Source organism: Glarea lozoyensis (genome assembly GCF_000409485.1).
Source record: "Glarea lozoyensis ATCC 20868 chromosome Unknown GLAREA11, whole genome shotgun sequence".
Taxonomy (NCBI): Eukaryota; Fungi; Ascomycota; class Leotiomycetes; order Helotiales; family Helotiaceae; genus Glarea; species Glarea lozoyensis.
The window spans coordinates 762,874-786,247 of record NW_007360985.1 but is presented as its reverse complement, the minus strand read 5'-3'; the positions used below and the strand labels follow the sequence as shown (position 1 = coordinate 786,247).

The 23,374-nt window shown below is 48.5% G+C and overlaps 8 protein-coding genes across 8 annotated transcripts; 3 read left to right on the top strand and 5 right to left on the bottom strand.

Annotated features, from left to right (window-relative positions):
* Positions 1–966: 966 nt before the first annotated feature.
* GLAREA_11179 (uncharacterized protein) lies at positions 967–2,262 on the top strand (the record flags this gene model as incomplete). Its single annotated transcript, XM_008079368.1, has 5 exons — positions 967–1,256; positions 1,310–1,478; positions 1,525–1,715; positions 1,765–1,983; positions 2,040–2,262. The coding sequence occupies 5 exons, from the start codon at positions 967–969 to the stop codon at positions 2,260–2,262; spliced, it is 1,092 nt and encodes a 363-aa protein (XP_008077559.1).
* Positions 2,263–2,901: 639 nt separating this feature from the next.
* On the bottom strand, positions 2,902–4,166 carry GLAREA_11178 (uncharacterized protein; the record flags this gene model as incomplete). The annotated part of the gene is made up of 3 exons (XM_008079367.1): positions 2,902–3,536; positions 3,593–3,847; positions 3,956–4,166. The coding sequence occupies 3 exons, from the start codon at positions 4,164–4,166 to the stop codon at positions 2,902–2,904; spliced, it is 1,101 nt and encodes a 366-aa protein (XP_008077558.1).
* Positions 4,167–6,199: 2,033 nt separating this feature from the next.
* On the top strand, positions 6,200–7,261 carry GLAREA_11177 (uncharacterized protein; the record flags this gene model as incomplete). Its single annotated transcript, XM_008079366.1, has 1 exon — positions 6,200–7,261. The coding sequence occupies one exon, from the start codon at positions 6,200–6,202 to the stop codon at positions 7,259–7,261; it is 1,062 nt and encodes a 353-aa protein (XP_008077557.1).
* A 550-nt stretch (positions 7,262–7,811) lies between these two features.
* Positions 7,812–9,768, bottom strand: GLAREA_11176 (FAD-binding protein; the record flags this gene model as incomplete). Its single annotated transcript, XM_008079365.1, has 4 exons — positions 7,812–7,904; positions 7,957–8,132; positions 8,179–9,453; positions 9,501–9,768. 4 exons carry the CDS (start codon positions 9,766–9,768, stop codon positions 7,812–7,814), a joined length of 1,812 nt encoding a protein of 603 aa, XP_008077556.1.
* Positions 9,769–10,466: 698 nt separating this feature from the next.
* Positions 10,467–12,684, bottom strand: GLAREA_11175 (uncharacterized protein; the record flags this gene model as incomplete). The annotated part of the gene is made up of 2 exons (XM_008079364.1): positions 10,467–12,261; positions 12,566–12,684. 2 exons carry the CDS (start codon positions 12,682–12,684, stop codon positions 10,467–10,469), a joined length of 1,914 nt encoding a protein of 637 aa, XP_008077555.1.
* Positions 12,685–13,004: 320 nt separating this feature from the next.
* GLAREA_11174 (P-loop containing nucleoside triphosphate hydrolase) lies at positions 13,005–15,188 on the top strand (the record flags this gene model as incomplete). The annotated part of the gene is made up of 1 exon (XM_008079363.1): positions 13,005–15,188. The coding sequence occupies one exon, from the start codon at positions 13,005–13,007 to the stop codon at positions 15,186–15,188; it is 2,184 nt and encodes a 727-aa protein (XP_008077554.1).
* A 719-nt stretch (positions 15,189–15,907) lies between these two features.
* GLAREA_11173 (uncharacterized protein) lies at positions 15,908–17,023 on the bottom strand (the record flags this gene model as incomplete). Its single annotated transcript, XM_008079362.1, has 1 exon — positions 15,908–17,023. The coding sequence occupies one exon, from the start codon at positions 17,021–17,023 to the stop codon at positions 15,908–15,910; it is 1,116 nt and encodes a 371-aa protein (XP_008077553.1).
* A 1,084-nt stretch (positions 17,024–18,107) lies between these two features.
* GLAREA_11172 (Protein kinase-like (PK-like)) lies at positions 18,108–21,893 on the bottom strand (the record flags this gene model as incomplete). Its single annotated transcript, XM_008079361.1, has 3 exons — positions 18,108–20,177; positions 20,223–20,816; positions 20,862–21,893. 3 exons carry the CDS (start codon positions 21,891–21,893, stop codon positions 18,108–18,110), a joined length of 3,696 nt encoding a protein of 1,231 aa, XP_008077552.1.
* Positions 21,894–23,374: the final 1,481 nt, after the last annotated feature.

Below are 23,374 nucleotides of genomic sequence, written 5' to 3'. Positions count from 1 at the left end.
TTTAACGATGTGCCCGAAGAACTTCTCCAAACGCCTCCATCTCACGATATCCAGCCCCATATATTTCCTTCGATTCCACCAATGCATAAACTGTGTTTTCCAGCAGCCAGCTTTAACTATCATACTCGGAAGTCCAAACTTACTAACATCATCTTTACAGCACTAGACCAACAAGATTTACTTGCTAACAATGTAACTAATCCAATACTACTATAGCAGCTAAGAAATGTTCATGTCTTTAATTGGTTCTCCGACTGCTGATAAGTAGCTCTACATGTCGCTAGTTAACTCCCTCGCTGTTAGATGTGAAATGGTCAACGTATCTGGCGGTTCATCCCGTACCTTTGTCTATCTGCTAGCGGTATCGAGTTAAGGAGGACCTCGACGCAAACAAGAAGAGAATAACGACTGACGGTCCTTATTAACACTGTAAAAAGACACCACGTGTGATTTTTTTATCTAACAACAAGACAACCTAAAGTATTTCTCTTCGGTTTCTGCTTGTGTAACCAAATCCCATGGTCTGTAACTTACCCTTCTTCGGGGACTTCTCCACTCCGGAGCGATATTCTGTGAAAGATATCAACATATCAAACTGTGAAGGTCGAGGGAAGTGCGATCGCATGTTTCAGATATATCGAAGATATGACAAGCGATGGCTAATGTACCCAAGCGACTATCCCGCTCTTCCGATATCCGTCCCCCAGATCCTTTCACAGCGTATATATCGCAAAGAAAATGGGCCATCAACTGCCGAAATGTTATCAGTACTTTGCCACTCTACAATAAAAGACAAATGAAGATAAACCAAATCAAGTATCGTAATATGGATAAAAGTGTCGGTAAGTCGGATCCTTCCTTCACCCGCCATGCAGCAATACCCAAATAACTCTAATCTAATCCCAACCCTTTATATAACAACCCAAAAAACACCAAAATTCAAAGATTAACGACTCCACCATCAAAATGCATCTCAAAACCATCATCGTCGCGGCCGTTCTGGCTTCGGTAGAAACGTTGGCGATGCCATCTGACGCCGATCAGATGGCAAAGCGCCAGTTCGCACAAGCCGCAATGATGCGCTTCGAATGTTCAAAGCTTGTCATCGAGCGTATTGATCCTTTAGTACAGCCAGGAATCACACCGTCTGCTCATGTCCACCAGATAGCTGGCGGAAACTCTTTCGATGCGACTATGACACCTGTGACTTTCGATCCAGCTAAGGCCTCGACATGCACGAGCTGTACTTTCTCAGAGTACTCATAGTCTGATTGTCCTTCGGTTTTATTGGTGCTGACTTGAAGCTCAGGGATTTTTCGAATTACTGGACGGCGAGTTTGTATTTCAAGGCGCGCAATGGAACATATAAGCGAGTTCCTCAAATGACGAATTTGGGCTTGAGAGGGAAGAATGGGGGCTTGACTGTCTATTATATTCCTCCGTATGATGGAAAGACGAAAGTTACTGCTTTTAAACCGGTTGGTGTCCTAAGTATATCGCAATGATTCGTCTGAACGTATCTAGGGTTTCCGCATGGTGGTTGGAGATCCTATGCTTCGGTCTTCCAAAGGACAGCAAAAGCAGCTTTGCCATAGATGCTATAGCAATATCGAACAGGATCCATTTGGCGGAGCTCCCTGTACTGGCAATGATACAGCTTCTCTTCCAACGCAGATGTGTGGTGGCGGAATTCGAGCAACCATTACCTTCCCAACGTTAGTCCTCCTCCTGATTATTTCCTGTTGGTGACTAACATTCTTGTAGATGTTGGGATGGGAAGAATCTTGACAGTCCAGACCACCGGTCCCATATATCTTATCCGAGCAGTGGTTCTTTTGAGTCTACTGGCCCATGTCCCGCAGCATTTCCCATCAGATTACCGCAAGTAATGTACGAAATCATGTGGGACACACGGGAATTCAATGACAAGGAACTGTGGCCAGTTGATGGATCAAATCCATTTGTGTATAGTATGGGCGATACGTAAGTTAAGGGTGACCCCTAAGCCGAACCACTCATATTCTAAATGAGTCAAATAGGACTGGCTATGGCTGGCACGGCGATTACCTTTTTGGTTGGAAGGACGACTTGTTGCAAAAGGCCTTGGATGCAAGATGTACGGGTGATACATGCAAAGTGCTTGCAACCCAGAGTGCAGAGGCTGCGAATCTGTGTATGAAGGAACAGCAAGTGCAAGAGGATACTGAAGGATGTGAGTCACCCCCAGCTATTTGCCCGAATAACCAAGTTTTGCTTATCTAACTTAACTTCTTCACAGGGCTCACTGAGCTTCCCGGCGCCATGTAGTCTCACCATTGAGATCTGAGCGACATGAGCGACAGAACATAGACACCCTTGGAACAGAAAATATCCGTAGTGCCTGTTTTGTATATAGACCTTCTAGATGAACAAGAAAATTAGCACTTTGAACCAATTACGTGAACTGGTGGAAGCACTTCTCCAAATCTTGTTAGTTATCATGAAATTTTATGCCTTTCATAGCCGGAATTGGGTGCTTTCGAGACAAGTGTTCTTTACTTCTAATATGGCTCGGTTAATGTTAGCCATCAGAGACTCACTTGCACCTATTTTGTTCGCCGCTACATGAGGGAGTATATAGTGATCTGAGCCTATTTCGAAGTAAGCCGTGAGCAAAGTGTGGGAAATAAGAATTCATGTAAGACTGTTCGCTTTCATTGTCCAAATGACCTCTCTATGCGATACAGAATTTCCTCGATTAGCCAGAAAAACTAAGGTAGGAACAGTATGCGTACGATGTTTAGCTAAAGAGACATGAGTTTTTGATATGTGAAGGCTCCAGCGATAAGTAGAGTAGCCGTCTCTTTCTACTTTTTCTCAACAAACCAAGATCTCTATAGACTACAGTCAGTCATGCCGCAATTATGCCCATTTCGATCTACCTAATCCGCCAAGAGTCTTCGCCATATGTGCCTGAGTAACGGAATCGGCAGAAAAGATCTCTTCGTTTGTTGGAACAAATTCATTACCTTTCTTTGCCGTAAGCTTGAAGGGTGTGAACGCTTTGTTTTCTGATACAGTGAACCGGACAGGTCGAGGTGACGAACTGCCCGACGCCGACGCAGGAATTGGACCGTTAGTTGTGATACCAAGTTGCTTGAATGTTGTCAACTGTGATGGTGTTTTTTCTTGATCGACCTTGTCTCTATTATCTGCTGTTGTCAGAACTGGGCTCGGTTTCGTATTTTCGCGTTGGCTTGGTGCCCACTGGGTTGGCGCAAGCGGGGGGAGAGCTGCGATATCTGGAGACTTCTCCTGGAACCCATTGCGATTTTCAGGTGAGTTTGGTTTCGTCGAAATAGCCTTTGTGGGGATGGAACTTTCACGGTTGCTTTTACCAGTTTCCGAAGCTTGAGGCCAAGTAACAGGGCTAAGGGGCAATTGGGACACACCAAGGAGGGAGTTACCGACCATTGTAAATTTGTCGCAGGATGTGTGGTGTTCGTCTTGATGCGCCGATTGACATGGCTCAACTCCAGGAAATACGCCGCTGTTGCCTATCACCGTGGGTTAATAGATGTATTGTTCGATTCGTGAGGATCTTTTCACTTACCAAAGCCAGCCCACAGATCAACCTCAGATTGGTACAACTGCCAACTAAGGCTTCGATCCGAAGAGGAGTTTTTTTTGACAGTCGCAAAATTAGCTTGGCGGAGCATTTGAAAGACACTGTAATTTTGCTTAAGTTCTGCAGCATTACCCCGAGACTCCAATTCAACCTTGGCCCACAACAGGTCTGCAAGTGAGTAGTAGACCCCAACCGCAGATTCGCGAGGGCTGACACCAGGAAAATGTTTTAGAATTCCGACTGCCACAGTTGAAGTTAGTATATGAGCAGCAGGATGCGACTGAAAGGAACGATCGTGTGGCATCCAACATGGGAACAAGTCGGAAGATCTGAAGGAAACCCACTCACAGTATGTTTTCCAGGTCAACTTCTCCGTGAGCCAAAGGATTTCGTCAGCTAGATCTGGAGCGGCACCTAGAATGTGAGTTGCTTCGACGCGATGTGCAGCCAGGAAACCATCGAAAGTCTTGCGATCTGTGTTTACGCTGGTGGGTTGAGACTTCTGGGTGAGAGCGATCTTCGCCCAAATCAACTCTCCTAGTGAGTGATAATGAGACATGGCGAACCTTGTCGGTAGAAGGACCGTTGGGATATTGGTTTTGTGTTGTCGCGGATGGAAAGGTGGAGTCTCGAACGAGACGCAGACGCATTCCAAGTTGAAAACACAATAGGAAGAAAAGACGAGGAGACATCGGCTAAGCGAGTCGCTCCTGCCTCGCCCCGACAGTCACCTCACCTTTACCAGCGCACCTGGGCGTGCACCCTTAGGCAGTACTCGGATGCCAGAAAGTCTTCTTAGATCGCTTGGCTTATCAAGGGAGTCAAGCTACCTCGGTAGTTCCATAAAGCGGTCTTCGTACCATTCCAACTTAGTCAATATTCAGTTCGCGCCCGAACATTGATTGGGCGTGGAGGTTGTCGAGACGTACTTTGAATTTGACAGTATTCTGAGCTTGATTGACAACCATGCTTCACCAATCGCAAACCAGTCAAGGAAACAGTTCGACGCTGTGTGTCCACAATCTCATAGGTACTTCGCTTCACAAGGGGAAGCTCTGTTCCAGCTGCCAAATACATCAACGTATGTATGGTTTCGTTTCCCGTTCCTAAATGCTTTTGAGATTGCCCAGACTCTCGCGCAGAGCCCGCGAGCCAGCTGTCTAGTCTTGTCATAACATGGCTGAAGCTTCTGCGGCTGCGCGAAAAAGTTGTACACTGGCAATTATATAGAATGCCCAATGAGGCTTGGGAACTTCGTTGCTGCTCAAAACAAGAAGGAGCAACGTCCCAGCGACGGGCCCTCAGTCATAAGTATGTCCACCAAAGAGATAGGTGTAACGATATTCCATGACCAAGTGAGCTTTGTTCTTATCCGGCAGAGGGTGGGAGAATGTCGGAGCAGGGCTCAGGCCTGTAATTACTTTCTATCTTACCCAACTTTTGTTAGTCTCAGAGGTTTCAGAAAATACAGAAAGAGTGAAGCTTACATCTAATCCGACAATATAAACCCCAAGAAAATTCGCGAGCCACCTCTCAGATGAGCTTGAATACCCCTAAAAATGTCACTTAGCGGATATTCTGAGGCAATCCAGGGATTTTGCAACCAATGTCGATGGCAAAGAACCAAAAAAGCTTCCTAGGTACTGTTGGGTCAAGTGGGTCTACCTATGTTGTATTTGAAATATGCTAGAGGAAGGTGGTCTTCTTGAAAGGACTAGACCGATGGTGGAAAAACGGTAGTTTTTACTTCCCAAACAGAGTATCGCTCGGCCTACCTACCTTATACTAACAGTTTGATGACCTTGACATTTAGTTTTGAGTCTCGTGCATTTATCTTACTCCGTACAGCAATACGCTCCTCTTGTGATTCATTCTTATATGTAATATTTTCAGGAGGATGTGCAAACAAAGAGTACGAGAAGTTGTAAGTCCTGAGTGAACAAACCTTGAGCAGGGCTTCATCGAAACATAACTAGTGTACAAAGAGCCCCTATGTTGTCGCTCTAGGACATGAAGCCAAGGCGTGCGATCCTAGATATCGAACACACCTTCGAGGCGGACCGGGCCTTGGGGTATCACTCAGACCATGGAGGTCATGCCAAATACCGAGGATTACATAGAGGCCAAGCATTCAAGGTTGAACAGTAATGATAAATACTAAGTAGGCGCAGCACCCAATGTTCTGAATCAGACTGAATGGCAGCTGGTAGATGGTCGTTGGAGTGTCGTGTGGAGACTCTCAAGGTATTTCCACACACCGTATGCTCACCGCTTTCCATGCGCTACAATCAGAACGTCGCTTTCACACATGCATGGATGTGAGTAAACGGCAAAACACCTACAAGGAGCTGGTGACGTCCTTCTACTCACAGTTATTGCACAGCCCGCTGCTTGTATCTTGAACTGACTTTATATATCAGCCAATATCCCGCCTTCGTAACCAACTAACCCAAGAACCCTTTCACAGAAACTCAAGACTACGAGATGTGTTTCGGGAGCAAAGCTGTGAAGGATCAACCAAACACAAATACAAACGACAACTACAACTCTCGCCCGGTTGACGCGAAAACAAGTCTCCCCTCTTCAAGCAAGATGCCAGACCAATATGCTCCTCCACCAGGTCCACCGCCGTCTCATGTTCAGCAACCATATCACGACGTAACAGATCAGGCGCAAACAGCCCCTTCATCCGCACCACCTCCAAACCAATACAACCCACCACCCCAAGCACCCCCATCCCAACCCTACGAATATGATTACTCCTACGTCAAACCACCACCCGGCCCTCCCCCAAAAGACCAGCCCTATCACGACTGGGAAACCGCCGTCCCAGACACCTCTCTGCTCCCCCCTCCACCCTCCATGGGCAACCAACGGAGCGCAACAAACAATGCGACAGAGCAAGAAGCAGAGCAGGGAGAAGCATGGTGTCTCCAACACCCTTTCACACCTCCCATGACGGTTCCGCATGAACTGCTAATGGCGCTTGACAGAGGGGACGTCGGGGTCATCAAGCCTCGCGGGTATCGCGGAGATCTGACGCGCACTCGACAAGGCGTCTGGGCCGGGAACACCAAGAGTACTAGTCCCGATACCTCGATCTCGTCTGCGAATCCCGTGTATTCGGTTTACGCTCACTCTCCGCTTAATACGGGTCGGCCAAGAACGATTTACTATGAAGTTAGGATATCGAAAAGGAATAGATCAGAGGTGAGCCTAGCGTTGGGATATGCCGCTCCTCCGTACCCAACGTTTCGACTCCCGGGATGGCATAGAGGCTGTCTGGCAGTCCACGGGGATGATGGGAGTAAATATATCAACGACCGCTGGGGAGGTAAGGATTTCACACAGCCGTTCAAGCCTGGTGAGACGATTGGACTTGGTATGACTTTCACGGCAAGAGATACCAATGCTCCGCCTGGATATGACGGTCCAAGGACCAACGACCAGAGGCCCTTGGATGTCGAAATATTTTTAACGCGGGAGGGACAGAGATCAGGTGGTTGGAATTTACATGAAGAAGGAGATGCTGAAGAGGATTTACCGGTTGTGGGCTTGGAAGGGTTGAATGATCTTTACGCTGTTATTGGGACGTTTGATCAAGTGGAGTATAAGCTGATCTTCGCTCCGACTGAATGGATGTATCGTCCTTAGGTGTAATAGCACCCGTTAGCATGTACACCAATTTTCTTCTTAAGGTACGAATTGCGACGGCCTAGGTATTTTCTGAGATACTATATATGGACTATATCATAACATATATCATATCACCCATACATCGGCTTATATCAGACAATATACAGAGGATGAGAGGCAGACCCTCTAGAAAGTGAAAAGCTTCGATGAGACACGATTGGCTCTGTATATTGGTATGAGGCCGTCCATAGGAAGACATGTATGAAATTTAGAAGTCAACCACAAACCATCCGCATACACCTCATAGTCTCATGTTTGTACAGGATTTGATAGTGGACAAAGCACTGTATTAAATTGAAGGAAATGCTCCCACTACCGAGGAATTATTGGAAAAGCCTGTACAATCCTATAAAAGCAGCCCTATATTAAGATACAGATATCTGCAGTAATCTCATGTGATATACTTGAAGCCTTTAGCCTATCTCGAGACTAGATCTTCGTTTTCCTCTACCATGGAAATGACTTCCAGCCATTTTTAAACCCAGTCGAATTGTTCACAAGGCGGCTTTTACCATGGAGCGACCTCTCCTACTTTTGGCTTCTCCACTCTCACAACCTTGTCGCAATTTAGCAGACACAATGGATCGAAAGCTAGTTTCAACTACAATTAATCCGTTAGTAATCATGGAAACTAGCATTTCATAGGAACTTACCTTTCTCATAGCATCTACAGTAGTCTCGCCCAGCTCATGATTCAGGTAATCGCGCTTGACCAAACCAACACCATGCTCCCCAGTAACTGTACCCTCCATTTCCACAGCTCGCTTGACCATTCGATGGACGACTTCTTCGGCTTGTTTTCTTTGTTTATCATTATACAATATGATGGCTAGACGCATTAGTGAAGCACACAGCTTGGTTGCATGAAAACATACTGTGGAAATTTCCATCTCCAACGTGGCCGACGATGGCAGTGAACATTCCAGAGCGCGCAACGTCCTCTTTTGTCTCTTCAATGATGTCTGGCAGCCTTGAAATAGGAACCGCCACGTCACCAGTCCAGACATGATCGGTATCATTTTGGCGCATGGCCATTACTGACCACAGTGCTTCTTTTCTAGCGCTCCATAAATCGGCCTGCTCCTCTGCATTCCTAGCGAACTCGAATGATTTACTCCCACTAGCCTTTGCAAGTCTTTGAACAATTGAGATATGCTCTTTCACTCCAAGCTTCGTGCCAGCAAATTTGAAAAATAGCGTTGGCTCTTCTTTCCAGGATTTTTCGGTCATGCCAGCGGCGTTGATACTTTTCATCTGGTTGTCATCCAGAATCTCAATGGCGGCGATTGGAACACCTTCGCTAACAACTCTGCCTACGCAATCCGCCGCTTGCCTTATAGAACCGAATGTGCAGACTGCCACACTGGTAGTGTTGGGCTTAGTGGTGAGCTTCAAAGTCGCTTCCGTGACGAGACCAAGGGTGCCTTCGCTTCCGATAAACATCTTAGTTAAGTCATACCCAGCACTGCTCTTCCTTGGGCGCTGTCGCGTTTTGATGACCGTCCCGTCGGCCAATACAACTGTCAAGCTCAGAACCCATTCTCTCATGGTGCCGTATCTATACGCATTGGTCCCGCTGCATCCAGTACCCACCATACCCCCAATCATAGCACCTGGTCCTGGATCCGGAGGAAAGAAAAGATTGTCCTTGGCCAACTCCTCATTCAGTAACTCCCACCCAACAGCTGGTTGGACGACGACGTCCATGTCTTCCTTGTGCAACTTCAGAATCTTCCCCATACGCCCGAAATCAATACATATCCCTCCCCTCGTTGGCGCGAAATGACCTTCGAGACTCGTTCCTCCGCTATAGCCCGTGACTGGAATTTTACGCTTATGACAAACCTTCATGATCTTGCTAACTTCTTCTGTACTTGAAGGATAGACGATCATAAAGGGTACTTCGGACTCATTGCGGATATGTGAACTCCATTCACTACCTGCGTGGTTGACCCGATCGCTTTCTAAAGTTGAAACATGCTCTTTCCCGACAATTGACACGAAATCAGACCACGCGGCCTCCATATTTGAACCTGAAACATTGTGTTTTGGTGGTATTGTATTGTTGAGAGGGAGGGTCGAAGTTGTTGAAAGCTTTGGAGCTGAGAGTGTGCCGGCGTAGTAACCTCCAACAGCAACTGCAAGAACAACTGTTTCCACCATCAGCCCTAATCCGCTCTCCGTTGAATTGTCTTACCAAATGTCAAAGCCAAACTCCTACCACCGCTCTCCTCATTTCTCGCTTTGGAAAACCGTTCGCGATCGGCCCTTTCCCTCTGCAACCTAAGCGCAGTACTGGAATACAACTGTCCACTGAAAGATTTGCCATGACCCTGCGGCTTTTCATTCTGCGTCGACTCCCATCGGATCTGTTGGCCTGCTACTGCCCAGCGACATGGAGCATATGATGTCTTGTGGAAGGAGGACAGTAGAGCTTTCGAGGGTACCCTTTTCGACAACGACATAGCATCAGTGCTGTGCAGCGACGTATAGAGAATTTGGGCCGTTGAATGAGGGACTAGAATTGATGTGAAGGCATTAAGATAAGAGAGGTGAGATAAGGAAATAGGTCGTGGTTGTATTGGTACAAGTATCTGCCCATAACAGGTGGTTACTGTTTTTTGACAGTCAACCTAGGTTAGCCCAGGGCGGAAGGGTCCGCGTTCGCAGGTGGCCCGTATTCGCAGGGATTATATGAACCCTTTCCCCTCGAGCCCCCCATTCTACATGGCACGCCATCCAGCAGAAGATTGACGATATTGGGCCGACAACGGTTTGATAACTCATGGTTTTTAAGCACATTACAGATGTATGTAGAATACGAACTCCATCTAGATCTCACTAAGCCAGGTCGTTTATTTAAACATTCAATGCTTGAGCTATGATTCAAACCATGGCGCGTTGTAGGTCCATGAGTTGTATGGATGCAGTGTAGTACCTACTTTGTATCTCTTGCGGCATGTCTGGCTTACGCCTTCATGAAAACGATCATTGGAGGAAAAAGAATTGAATAGATTGAGTAGCTATGGGGTATAAACAAGAAAATCACTGGCAGAACCTATAAAGCAGCAAAGTCAATCCACCGCACCCTCTATGAACCTCCATCGTGACCCTGTAAATGCGCCGTCATCATCACTCAACAGCTGATCCAATAGGTGACGGTCTAATCGGTCTTCCACGCGTGTACTAGCTGCACAGAAAAGGTCGGCTTGATACCCTGGATCTCAGCAAGGTAAGCATTAAGCTCGTCGTCAGCGTCAATACCAATTGGCATTTCACTTCCATTTGGTTGTTTAATAATACCTTCGAGACGAAGCGCAATCGTACCAGGGTACTTAATGGTCGCCAACTGGCGCAATTCCTCAACGGACACAGACTGTAGAGCACTGAGCCACATCCTGTTCTGCGTCTGAACGTCCGAGGAAGGATGTAGCCGGAAGAAGAAGGGAATTGGATTACTTTGGGGGAACACTTGTGAAGGAACATATGACTGATTGCCGTACTGCTCGAACCCTCGATTTTCCATCAGTGATGGATCTGCAGCCGCCAGCAGTAACGATGGGTCAATCTGCATGCTCGTGTGATCTGACATACTAGCATGCTGAGGTTGAGCTTGTGCGGTCTGGGTTTGTATTTGGGCGCGTTGCAGGCCGGTAAGGTTACGTGAGTTGCGAGGCACGGGTGGTGGGATAGGAGTTGCTTGTGCTTGAGACGCTGCTCGCATAAGGGCAACATGGGAGCTGTCAAGATCGCCATTAACAGGACCAGGCCCAGGGACAGGCGGTGTTGCTTGGAAGTTGGAGTCGAACTTTTTCTTTCTCGTAGGATCTCTCTTGGTCTGATCATCTCGAAGACGCTTCATGACATCGCGACATAATACTTCCATTGCCTTGACCTTTTCTCTGTGCTGCGGATCGGCATCCCCCGGTGCAAGGATATTTTGTAATAATTGTGAACTACCAATCCACTGTGCCTTGAGCTCTTTCCAGTGTTCCTCTCCGGCCTCCAATTTGCTAGTGAAATGGTCTGATTTAAGTACCTGGTAGAATGCATTTCGCAGTTGGCGAGATTCCTCGGGGTTGATGCCCAGCGCATTTTTAGCTTCAGCAATGGTCATGCGCCTCTCAAGCGTCCTCATACGCTTCGTAACGTCACTACAGACCACATCGAGTGCCAGCTTTTTTGCTCCTTCGTTATCCTCGTTGCCCCAAAAGACGCCCTGAAGATGTGGACTTTCTTGAACCAGTCTGTCCTTTGCAGCTTCCCACCGTTCGGGGCCAGCGATAGTCTTTTTGATGATCTCCATTTCTTCGCATATTCGTTGAAAACGGGATCGAATGTCACGGTAGAGACGATTATCTAGGCTCAAGAAAGCTTTGCTCTCATCAATTGTAGTTTCCGAAGGGAATCGTGGAGGTCCAGGTGGATCAGCAGGTAGTCCAGCCCAGCCACGAGTTCGGCGGCGGCGTTTTCTGGTGGCCCATCGCTCAGCAGATTCGGCTTGCAATTTTTGCAATCGTTCTTCTCGCTTTTTAAGGACTTCGGGGCTTAATGGAGGGGATCCTGCGCGGCCTCGAGGTTTTGAAGACGAACTGGCTTCCTCCATGGGCACATCTTCGGCCTCGACTGGCTCATCCTCTCCCTCTGCGTCATCCATCTGTCCTTCTGGATACAACGCTTGCTTCAATTGACTGATAACGTCCTGGTCTGAATCGCGTTTCTTCGCTTTCATCCCATTTGGAACTCGTAATAGCCATCGATTCTTAGCGCGTACACGCATGAGTTCTCGCTCCTTGATATCAAAGCCTTCCTCATTGAGAAGCCGCAGCATTTCTCTCTGTGAAGTATTGCAATCCCATAGCTCCTTGACCCGTTGAACTAACGCGGCATTTTTATGTGCTGGATTCTGCTTCGAGGGGAAGTCCCATCGCTTGAACTGGGTTTGGAAGGCGCGTTTACTACCAACATTAGCAATGGAAAGATGTTAACAAAAAGAATAGCCTGGGCTCTAAACACGAGTCTATCGTGACATCGCCCGCACTCGAGGCAGAAAAAGCATCGCTATCAGCTTGCAGGTGGTGCAAGGCGTGCCACTTTGGAAACGGTGATATGGACGCCGGTAAATGACGAGCGCAGACTCTCATCATCTATTCGCGACCGTAGCAGTACCTCGAGATGCAAGAAAGCAAAGCTTGTGCAGAAGTTGCCGTACAGTAGTAGGTCTCCGTACGGTGGGATATACGGGCGAGGATGGGTACACACCTTGGTGCAAACTTGTGTTCTTCCTTCATATAATCCATAATCTCCTCCAACGATTTCTTTTCTTCAATATACATTCGGTAGCATATCTGCTCTTTCTCTTCACTCCAATCGTAAACCATCTTTGCTGATTGCTGATGGCCAAGCTCACTTAATCTTGCGTAGGTATTCCCTGGATACTGAACGGTCACTTTGGTCGCTGCGGTTGCCAGAGCTGGACGGCTTTGTCGATGCAGCAAGTACGGCTGCGGGCAGAGACTGGTTGATGCTGGAGGATCTTTGGGTGGAACGAGGAGAACCTTGACAGCCGAGTCTGCTAGAAAGGCTAGTCCCTGTGAAGCTGACGAAATAGCGGTGTATCAAGGCAGAATAATCCCTCGAAGCAATTATTTTTTGAACACCAAGAACTGGCAATTTCCAGCCGCTTCGAGCATTGAGCGACATGGATATCCTAAAACTTCTTTCGCGGTCGACAAAACAAAAAGGCAACAATCATTCAAGTCGCATCAGTGAGCCGAATCTTCCATCTGCAGGCACCTCTACCAACCCTCAGCTATTTCACGATGTCGTCCCAGAATTGAGAGGGAAGAAGAGGAAGCGGGGTTTAGGAAAGGTTGAGACAAGCGGTCAAGACCAGGGGGATGGAAATGAAGAAACACCTAATTTCTTCGCAGCAAAAGCTTCGAGCGTGGGAATAAAAAGTGTCGAGACTCCCGCGACCAATGCGGATCAAACAAACCCACCTACAAAAGATCCTCGCGACTCTGCGCCTGTCAAAGTGCTCGAGGAAGGAGAATGTCGGCAAATATTGCGATCGCATCGATTAAAAGTAACTCTTCTGCCACAGTCAAACTCTGGACCCCGAGCGAAGCGTACGAAAGACGGTAAAGTATCCAAGAAAAAAGTAAAAACAAAACCTCAGTTCAAACAACTTTATCCACAACCACTGGCGGCATTCGGGGACCTCAGAAAGAGATATGGATTATCAGGGCGCATGGCAGAGAACTTGGTCAATAACGGATATGTCATACCAACTGAGGTGCAAATGGGAAGCCTGCCCTTACTCCTGCAACCAGATGTAGCACTGGGAGAAGACTCAAAGGAACTTGGTATTCCCAATACCACCACCGCCATTAACTTATTATCTGTAGCGCCGACAGGGAGTGGAAAGACACTGGCTTTTTTGATTCCAATCATCAACCGAGTCATTGAGAGGAGAAGATCACACGAGAAAGGAAATCACTATTTAGATGCAGTGGTGGTAGCCCCTACAAAGGAGCTAGCAAATCAAATCGTCAATGAGGCCAAGAAACTCAGCCTTGGGACTGGAGTCAAGATTGTAGGTATGAGGAAGGGCTTGAATGTTGTAGGAAGCCAACCTCCGGCAGATCAGAGCTCGAGTGGAGATGACGACGAAAGTGATGAAGAGGTCAAAGGATCAGATATACCCCTATCACAGCCAGTAGCCAAAGCAGATATTCTAGTCGCCACTCCTGGGCTTTTAGCTTCTGCTATTTCCAGCAAGACTGGCGAGTCCAGCTCACTACCTACTGTACGGACATTGGTACTTGATGAAGCTGACGTCCTTCTGGATCCATTATTTCAAGACCAAGTGCTTGGTATATGGAATGCTTGTATCAACCCGGAACTCCGTGTAACATTGTGGTCAGCCACCATGGGATCAAATATCGAGAGCTTAGCCTCTACGACTATTCAATCCAGACGAGAAAAGCTTGAGCTCGATGACGATGTTCCTACCATCCGGCTCGTCGTAGGGCTCAAAGATTCAGCAATACCAAACATAAAGCATACGCTCACATATGCCGCCACAGAGCCTGGGAAGCTTCTTGCACTCCGTCAGTTGGTTCATCCAACTGCCAAATCAAGCGACGGAGAACACTCTCTTCGTCCCCCATTCCTCATCTTCACTCAAACTATTCCCAGAGCTATTGCTCTACACTCAGAGCTATTCTATGATATCCCCGCGGAAGCCGGTGGTTCTTCTCGGATTGCAGTTTTACACTCCGACCTATCCGACTCGGCGCGAGACAATGTTATGACTAGATTTCGCAAAGGTGAAATCTGGATTCTCATCACTACCGACATCCTCAGTCGTGGCGTCGATTTCAGAGGCATTAATGGTGTGGTTAATTACGACGTGCCCAACTCCGGCGCAGCCTACATCCATCGTGTAGGACGAACCGGGCGAGCAGGTCGTAGCGGAGGTGTAGCCATCACCTTCTACACCAAAGAAGACGTTCCGTACGTAAAGAACATCGCCAACATCATCGCCGCAAGCGAGAAGCAAGCCGGTGTTCCACCCAGTGAAGTGAGCATGCAGAAGTGGTTCTTAGACGCCCTGCCCAATCCTACGAAGAATGAGAAGAAGTCGTTGAAGCTGCATGGTGTTAAAGCTAGACAGGGCGGCCAATGGAAAGACAATGTCGTTGGGAAGTCAGGGACGAGCAATGCAAAAATGCAGATTAGTACGAAGAGTGGATATGAGCGGAAAATGGAACATAATCGGAGAGGTGCTATCGAAGGTAGTAGGAGGAGAGCCCAGGCTGAGAGTAGAGAGGATGTTGATGAAACAAAGGAGGACGAGTGGCAAGGTCTTGATAGCTAGAAGATAGATTCTGGTATATGAATTCAGAATCCTCAAATAGAAGCCTTGTTAGTGACAGAACGGGTTACTGAATGCTCTTGTTTTGCCTCGGAGGATACCCCATGCCTTGTCTTTTTCTCCTGTGCGCTACAGTTCAGGAGGCTTTTCTAAGTTTTCATTTGCCTATAGGTGTTGATATACGCCACTCCGTAGACCTGTAGCGTCATACAGACAAATACTAGTTGCTAGCTATTCAATTAAATACACACGTCGGCTCGATTTTATTGATTCGTGATATTCACACATACGATTCGATTACCCTTCCACTCACAGGTCGCTAGCCGGTGACTAAATACGTCTTGATATGAGGTTGTAATGGTATTCATTATGATATAAGTGATTCTGTGCTAAAGATTATGTAGGGTACTGTACAGGTAATGTTATATAATATGGGTGTTACCGAAGGATAAAATGAAAACTCCCTGGTGATATCTCCAACGTCCTGTGCATCTGCGACTGTGACCTTTGCGTCCTCCACGAAGCGCCTGCTAGGAAGTAGCACCCACGGTCCAATACCATGTCCGGCCAGCGTGAGGCAAAATGACTTTTCGGCACCGGCGATATAGGATATAATAGCGACTAACCAGTATATCCAGCTCTCTCCCTCTGGGACTACTCATCCAATCCCAAGTCCTCCACTTCCTCTCCTCTCCTCCCATCTGATCTCACAACATCCCCTCTCACTCAAGAACCAAGCTCTCCCCCACTCGCAAATCCACAAACCTCACCTCCCCAAGCTCCTTCCCAACACTCCCCTCCCCATCCTCCCCCCTAACCTCCCGTTCCATCGCCTCCCTCAACGTAATCCTCTTCCTCCTCAAAAACCAACTCACGACCCCACCCCCGCGCTTCACCTCATCATGCGTGCCGACCCAGTACTTGCTCCCCAACATGCGCTGGACCTTGAGCCCATTATGCGCGCCGCGATTCAGCTGCGCGCCCATCGGGAGCGCAATATCTTGCAGGCCGTGGAGCAGCGCCAGGGTTTCGATTTTCGGGTCCGCTGAGGCTACGGGGGAGAGGTTCTCGGGGGATATGCCGTGGGGGGTGTATATGATTCCCTGGGCTGAAGCGGTGGGGGATGGGGAGAAGGTGATCATGACTGCGGAGTGATAGTAAAGCAAATCTGAACCGGCGTAGGCGACGCGGCTTACGCCTAACCAGTCTTGTTGATCGCCGATACTGAGTTTTGCGAGACTGTTTGAACGCCAATCGCCGTCAAACCTGTCGATATCAACGACGTTGGCGAAGTGCTTCCATCCTCGTATGATGCCTGCTGCTTTGGACGTCGCCATCACAGGCACCTTGGGGTCAATATCTAACAATGTGTCTTTATGCATGTGGTCTGTAAACTCGTGACTTACAACCACCAAATCGACTCCTCGTTTCGTCGTCTCCCCAGCTCGACCGGATTGAGCGGCCATCTCGAGCTCAGCGACCAGACTTGTAAGTTCCGTGTAGTCCTCAACGTAGCTTTTCTCTACGTGCCACTGCTGGGAAAACCACCCTGCAACATCGGATTGTCCCCCTTTCAGCCATGGGTCGATGAGGATGTGAAAATACGTTCGTCCCCCATTACCTTTCGTATTGGGATAAGGTAAGGAGAGTAACCAGGTGGTATCGGCATTTAGGTGAGTTAGTATCGGATGTTTAGTCTCCAAGGCGGACGTGATAGACTCGAGAAGAGAGGCTTGTAATTGTTCTTCGCAAGCAGCTTCATCGCTCTTGAACTCGGTGGTCTCACGGCGCATAGATTTTAGGGGGAGCTTGAAGGAGAAAGATTTTGAGTCCGTCATGGTAGAGTTTTTGTGGATTGTGTATAGAACTTAAAAGGTATCCAGAGTCCAGACCATATACTTGCCGCTAGTGTATGTTATTGGTCGCCACAACATCTCTGACGTTGACATTCACGGCTCGGCTCGTGACCGACAAGTCGCGCTTGGCGCTTATGGTACAACAAAGGAAGCCAAAATAGCATCAATTGCAAACCCGACATTGATTCGAATACTGTATGTTGATAAATTATCGGATATTTCGTTCATCTTAGAAGACAGGTTGAGGTACCCGCTCGAAATCATCATTATATACCATGTGAGTTGAGAAGATAGTTGAGAAGTTCTGCTACTTGTTCCGTCCACGCTTACATCCCATTTCTTAGCGACGAGAACTATAGGTAGATCACTTCGAACTACTGGTCTCACAATATACAGATAGATTTAAAACACACAACAACTTCAAAGTCTACAATCACTCGGGTATATTAGTGAAGTATTCCAAAGTATTAATTACGACGCTTCCATACTTGCGTCCTCTCGTATCTCCTGGTGATGACTACCAACAAGCTTCTCCCAAGCGAGAACAGCATAGCAAGAACGACAAGCAATGAAAACTTGGTACAAGAGAAGTAAAAGTATAAATAAGTTTGGTAATACGATGGGCCGCCCAATATTTCCACAATTTGCTGCCACCCCCTTCGTTCGATGGTCGCTCACATCAACGAGCGACGATGAGCAAACACCAAAGGGTCTACTGGGTTCCCTCCACAAGTACAATAAGATACAGACACGGGGCTTCATTCAACCAAACATTTAGAAAAACACAATCGACTCCCGTTCCAGCCAATTTGCTGCACCCACTCTCTAAACTCCAACACCAAAAGAATTCGCGAAAAGCATGGGAGTTGCTGAGCTTCTCCGGCCTTTTACCCAATCTCGAGCTCCATTACATAGAGCGCTAGGATTGCAAAAGACCTCTTTTCTCATTTGCCGAGGGGGCAAAACAAGTTATAGAATGGTCACTATAATATATGCGACGGCTAGCGACGATAAAATTTTCGACTTAATCCAACAAACAGCCTTTATGATCTGAAATGATATATCATCATCTCTCGCTGGCTCGGTCTCTTCCCCTTCTTCTGAAGAAGTCCATCACCTTCCTCGCTGCTCCACTGCTTCCCGCATGATCGTTGTGGGTGGGCCCATATCCGTTATTAGTTTCTTGCTCATAAGCGTCGGTAAATTTGCGATTGTTCTTTTGCAACACCCCACGCCCATTTCCTCGATTGTTAAGAGTCGAGTTGGTCGCGGGTCGGCGGTCACTCTCGTAGTCATTCGCGTACCCTTGAGCTGGATAGTTTGGTTGAGGTTGCGCTCGTCGGTTTTGAAACTCGTTAAGAGATGACTCGGACTCGGTGGTTAGCGCGGAGTCCCCCTGCCTGAAGTTCATAGGAGGGAGAAACTGTGGAGGAACACCTGAGCGGGGGTCTGAAGTGTATCCTTGAGATGGGTATCTCTGCTGACTTGGGCTTCCAGTCGATGTTCCATGACGATCTTGGCTTGGGCTGTCCCGTTGACGTTCATAGGACCCGTCAGCGGTAGAGGGATATCCTCCAGTCACGGGCCCTACGCTACGTGCAGTATTGCTGTGAGCAGTTGGTGGGCCAGTACTACCAAGGTTGTTTCCGCGGCTGTCTGGACGGGGTTCGTAATCAGAAGATGGCGCACCGGAATCTTTGCCAATGCCGATGGATTTAAGCGAAAACGAAGCCGGGAGGAGAGAAAACCTCCTGGGCTTTTCCTGAAGAGTGCTCTGAGATCCAGTCATGCTGCCACTACGTTTTTTGCCAAAACCGAAAGATATCGATCGGCGAGAATCCATCGATTGTCTTGGGGTTACTTGTCCAGGCATATTGGCGCCCGACATGCTGACAGGTGGATACTTCTTCTGCTTCTCCGGTGCTGCTTGTCGGTCGGCTTGAGGTTCCTTTTTCCCGCTCTTGCCTCCAAATACCGAGTTGCTTCTGCTGAAGAATCCGCCAATGGTGTTTGACCGCTTGTGTCCTTTCTCTAGTGGCGCGGTGGTTTGTTGTTGTTGTTCATCGTCAAATCCAGCAACTTGGGCGAACCTCGCAGGAATTTGCTGTGAAGCCGGTCGGTCATACTCACCGTCATCCTGTAACATTGGTTTGGAAATGTTATATTGCTTAGCTCCCTTTGGCTGTGTCATTCGACCATGGGCATTTGTACCAGCCACAGTTGGTGCTGCCGGCTGACTATAAGAACCTCTATTGGTCAATGGCATTCCTTGTCGGCTAGCAGTGGATGTCATGGATCCTCCAGTATTTGGTCGAGCAATTGAGACAGGGGGTCCAGCGCCTGCAGCATGAGTATCCGATGCAGCTCTGGAAGAGTCACGTCCTTGGCGAGGTGGAGGAAGCATACCTTGTTGGCGTGTCGAACTCGATGGACGTCTCCCCTGGCTTTGGTTTGCATATTGTGGATCGGAAGAAACTGGTGGATCTCGCGGTAACGGCTTCTCGGTAGAGACCTGTCTTCTAGTCTGGGGAGGCTTTGAAGCTGGAACCTCGACAGGACCTGTACTTCCAGCACGAGCACGAGACCTTGAAGATCCCGAAGAGGCTCCCGCTGCCGCCGCCGGCTCGCCACGCTGTGTTTGAGATCGAGGAGCAACATACTCGACCTGGACTGTCCTTCGTTTATTATCCTTGTTCGATTTCTGATGCGAGTCAACAGTTTCTGGGTCCACCCCGCCATGCTTACGGCCCAACTCTCCCACTGCTGGAGTGGCTGGTTTGCTCGGCTTCGATGGCTCTCTAACAGAGGAGCTTCTCGCCAACGGAGGCGCTTCTTGTTCAATCGAGCCAATAGTGGTGGTAGCAATGTCTGCCGTAGTTGAAGTGCTGCTCGTAATGAATCCAACCACATGGGAATATTCGCTTAACCAGCTGTGTCGTGCAACCTCGAAAAGATCAGCACGCTTCCTAGGATCAGGTACGAGGATTCGACGAAGAAGGTCTCGAGCGTGTGGTGTTACATATTCCGGGAAGGTAAGTGGCGTCGAAACAATATATTTGTAAAGCAGGTTGATGTTGTCTCCTTCTGGATTTGCTGGATCATCGTCGAAAGGTAAATAGCCCGCGAGCATTGCGTACTATCAAGGTTAGTCGAGTCGTGAGTCAATTTAAGATAAACTCACTAAAATAACACCACAACTCCAAACATCAACTTTACGACCAGTGTACAGCGAGTCACTAACAACCAGTTCCGGTGCTGCATAACAAGGACTTCCGCAGCTAGTTTGCATTAGATCTCCTCTCCTGGTACCATTTGGTAGGATTTTATCAAGTTCCATTCGCTTGACGTATTCCCGACTCGATAGGTTATATTCGATCTCGTCACCAAGCTCATCGTCAGGGCTGAAAGTATTTGCGAAGCCAAAATCCGTAATGATTATGTTGCGGTTCCGATCGAGGAGCAGATTTTCAAGTTTCAGGTCTCTGTGAACAATTCCCTTTTTATGTAGGTACCCAACTCCGGACACCAACTGAGCAAACAATCTTCGAGCGGCATTGTCTTTGAGGTAGCGATGATTTAGGATATAATCGAAAAGCTCGCCGCCTGAAGCGTATTCGAGAATGATACCGATTTGCTTTTCTGTTTCCACCATCTCATGCAACCGAACAATATTAGGGTGTGATATGTCCCGGAGGATGGTAATTTCTCGATAGATCTTGGCTAACCGGGTTGGGCTTGTACCGACGCTGTCCCTTCGAATGAGTTTAATAGCAACCTTTCAATGTTAGTATGAGCTCATGAACGAGTTAAAATGGCATACCTGAACTCCGCCTTCCTGTTTCCAACCCATTTTTACCTTCCCGAACTCACCTTCACCAAGGGTGTTTCCTAGGAAGTAGTCTCCAAATTTGCTGTTCTTCTCCTTTCTCCCCGAGCTAGCGGTATGGTCATGTCGACTACGATTCCCAGGGCGACCACTGTCTTCTCCCCCCTCATTATTCACCGCCTCTGATGCTCTTGGTGTTGCTTGAGATGGTGGCGATGATGGCACAGCTTCAGCCATGCGCTCACGCTCTCGATCAATGTCTACCTCGGGTTTGCTGATTACTACGCGGTTCAGAATCTCGCTAGCCTCCCGAGAAGGGCCACTTGGTGATTGCATTGCAGTTGCAGCAGACCTTTGTGTTGTTCCAGATTGGGAGGCCCTCGAATCTCTAGTTCCGCTGGGTCTGTGTGGGAGAGACTCTCCTGATTGCTGAGTTCTTCTTCTGGTCCTGGCATCCTCGGCCGCTCCATTAACCTGTGTATTACCATTACTACGCTGTCTATCGGGCCTGTCTTGCTGTCCATCATGTGAAGCGGCTCTAGGAGAGTTCGTCGCATCGCCATGCCGCTCTCTTCGTGACGGCCTCTCTGTGGCAGGAGCTGCTGCAGATGTTGAAGTCCGATTCGAGGAAGTCCGAGGTGAAACTACAGGGGGAACACCGCGTTGATGATCTCCTGGTGCCATCGAGGTAAAGCCTCCCGTATTCGAACCCTGTATGGTGGGAGAATCGTGATTTGAATTATTCGACCTACTCGTCATCTGAGCAGCGGAAGGGGCGCTTGGGGAATAGTATTGAGTGGGTGCTGGTTGTGAATTGTTCTGCGATGCGCCATTGCCGCTGGGCCTCCTACTTGGCCGACGATTGGAAGACGGAGACGCGTTTGAGGTATTTTGATTGTAGTATGGGTCCCGGGATTGCGCGGAACCCGAGGTGTATGGTCTGCTTGACGGAGCAGCAGCTACAGGTGAGTGCGCTGAGACGGAGGAAGATTGATGAGGAGCAGTTTGAAGGGCAGCTGAAGACATCGCTTTCTCGTGCGGTGCGCACGATGTGCAGCGTCAACCAGCAGACGACCACGGTCGGCCCTTATGTTTCCCAGCGCGGTTGATGCAGGCGTGGTTGCAAAGATAGGTCTGCTGTATGTGATATATGTCCCCAATCGTTGCTGAAATTACTTGTACGAGGAAATAGTCGCCTGTGTCACGAATGCCGATCCCCTGTTCTCATCGTGCAAGAGCAACAGCTGAAATAATGGACGATTTGTGCAGATGCGAGCGTAAAATTGCCACTTCTGACCGCTCGAACAAACAAACTGTGTCGTGGGACGATTTCCTGGTTGTAGATTGGACTGCTGGTCTCGGTGGTATCGCCAAGTTTCGCAGTCAATAATGGGCAGGTCGCGTCAAAACAAGGCGGTGGGCGGTCGAAACTGGTCGGTTTTGGGAGGCCAACGGCACCATGCAACGATGCAGAGATGTTCGATATGAATTTCGTGCAGCGTGGGTATGATGCTCTTCGTGTGCTGAGTTGACAATGGTTGTCAGCGGTGGCAGAGCTGAAGAGTAGCGGAGGACGAGAGAGAGCGGTCGGCCCAGCAGGTACGGTGGACGCGGGAGATGGATGGGAGTGACAGCCAGAGCAGGAGCAGAGCAAGCACGTTGGTGGTCTCCAGCTCGAAACAATCAAGAGCTTCGTCGATCGTCGGCCGATGTTGGTTGTTTCTCGTCGCCGGAGTAGCCACCTCAATGTAGGTTTGGTAGTCGTCGCCTTCTCGTGCTTGTCCTGCGCTTGCGGCTGCAATTTCCTTTTCCCACTTCGACCACAAGCGAAAGGAGACCTCGAGCGAGCAACACTTACAAAACGGCGTCAACAACAACAATTGCTGCTGGTCCAACCGAAAAGGGGGATCCTAGACGACACGGCTCGGCTGCAGCTGTACCAAAGTGAAAGTGCTTGAAAGTACTCTGAAGGTCGAGTCTCTCGCCTTTGACGTGTATTGCCTACTTGGTACTCGGTGCTATGGTTGTTTGCACGTGGATGTTGTCCAGGTGAATGTGATATCGCGATCTATCACCTCTCCGCCGAGGGCATTGGCTTTTGATATTGATTCTTGCAATTGCGGTCTAAACGCCTATCCATCTATTTCACCTGCCGTGAACGCTAAATAACATTGTTGCAATGCGCCTTTAGCATCCTGTCTATAAGGCCACCGTCTCCCGCCAGCTCGACCTTGTACCAACACAGTCGCCAGACTCGCGTTGCTCAACTCGCGTCTGCGGTTTCCCCGACGAGATTGGACAATCGCCAAAGGCATAAACATTATTTACCTCCCAGCACGCACTGCATTGACGTGGCATCTCGTCAACCATCATCCACCAGCCTATCCCGGAAACCGTTTAGATGTCTGTGTGTTTCGACCACCGGACTGGATAAACGGTTTGTCCTCGACAAGCAGTTCCTGGAAACAATTCGTCGAGGCATGAAGTCATGGCGAGCTCTCCTCTCC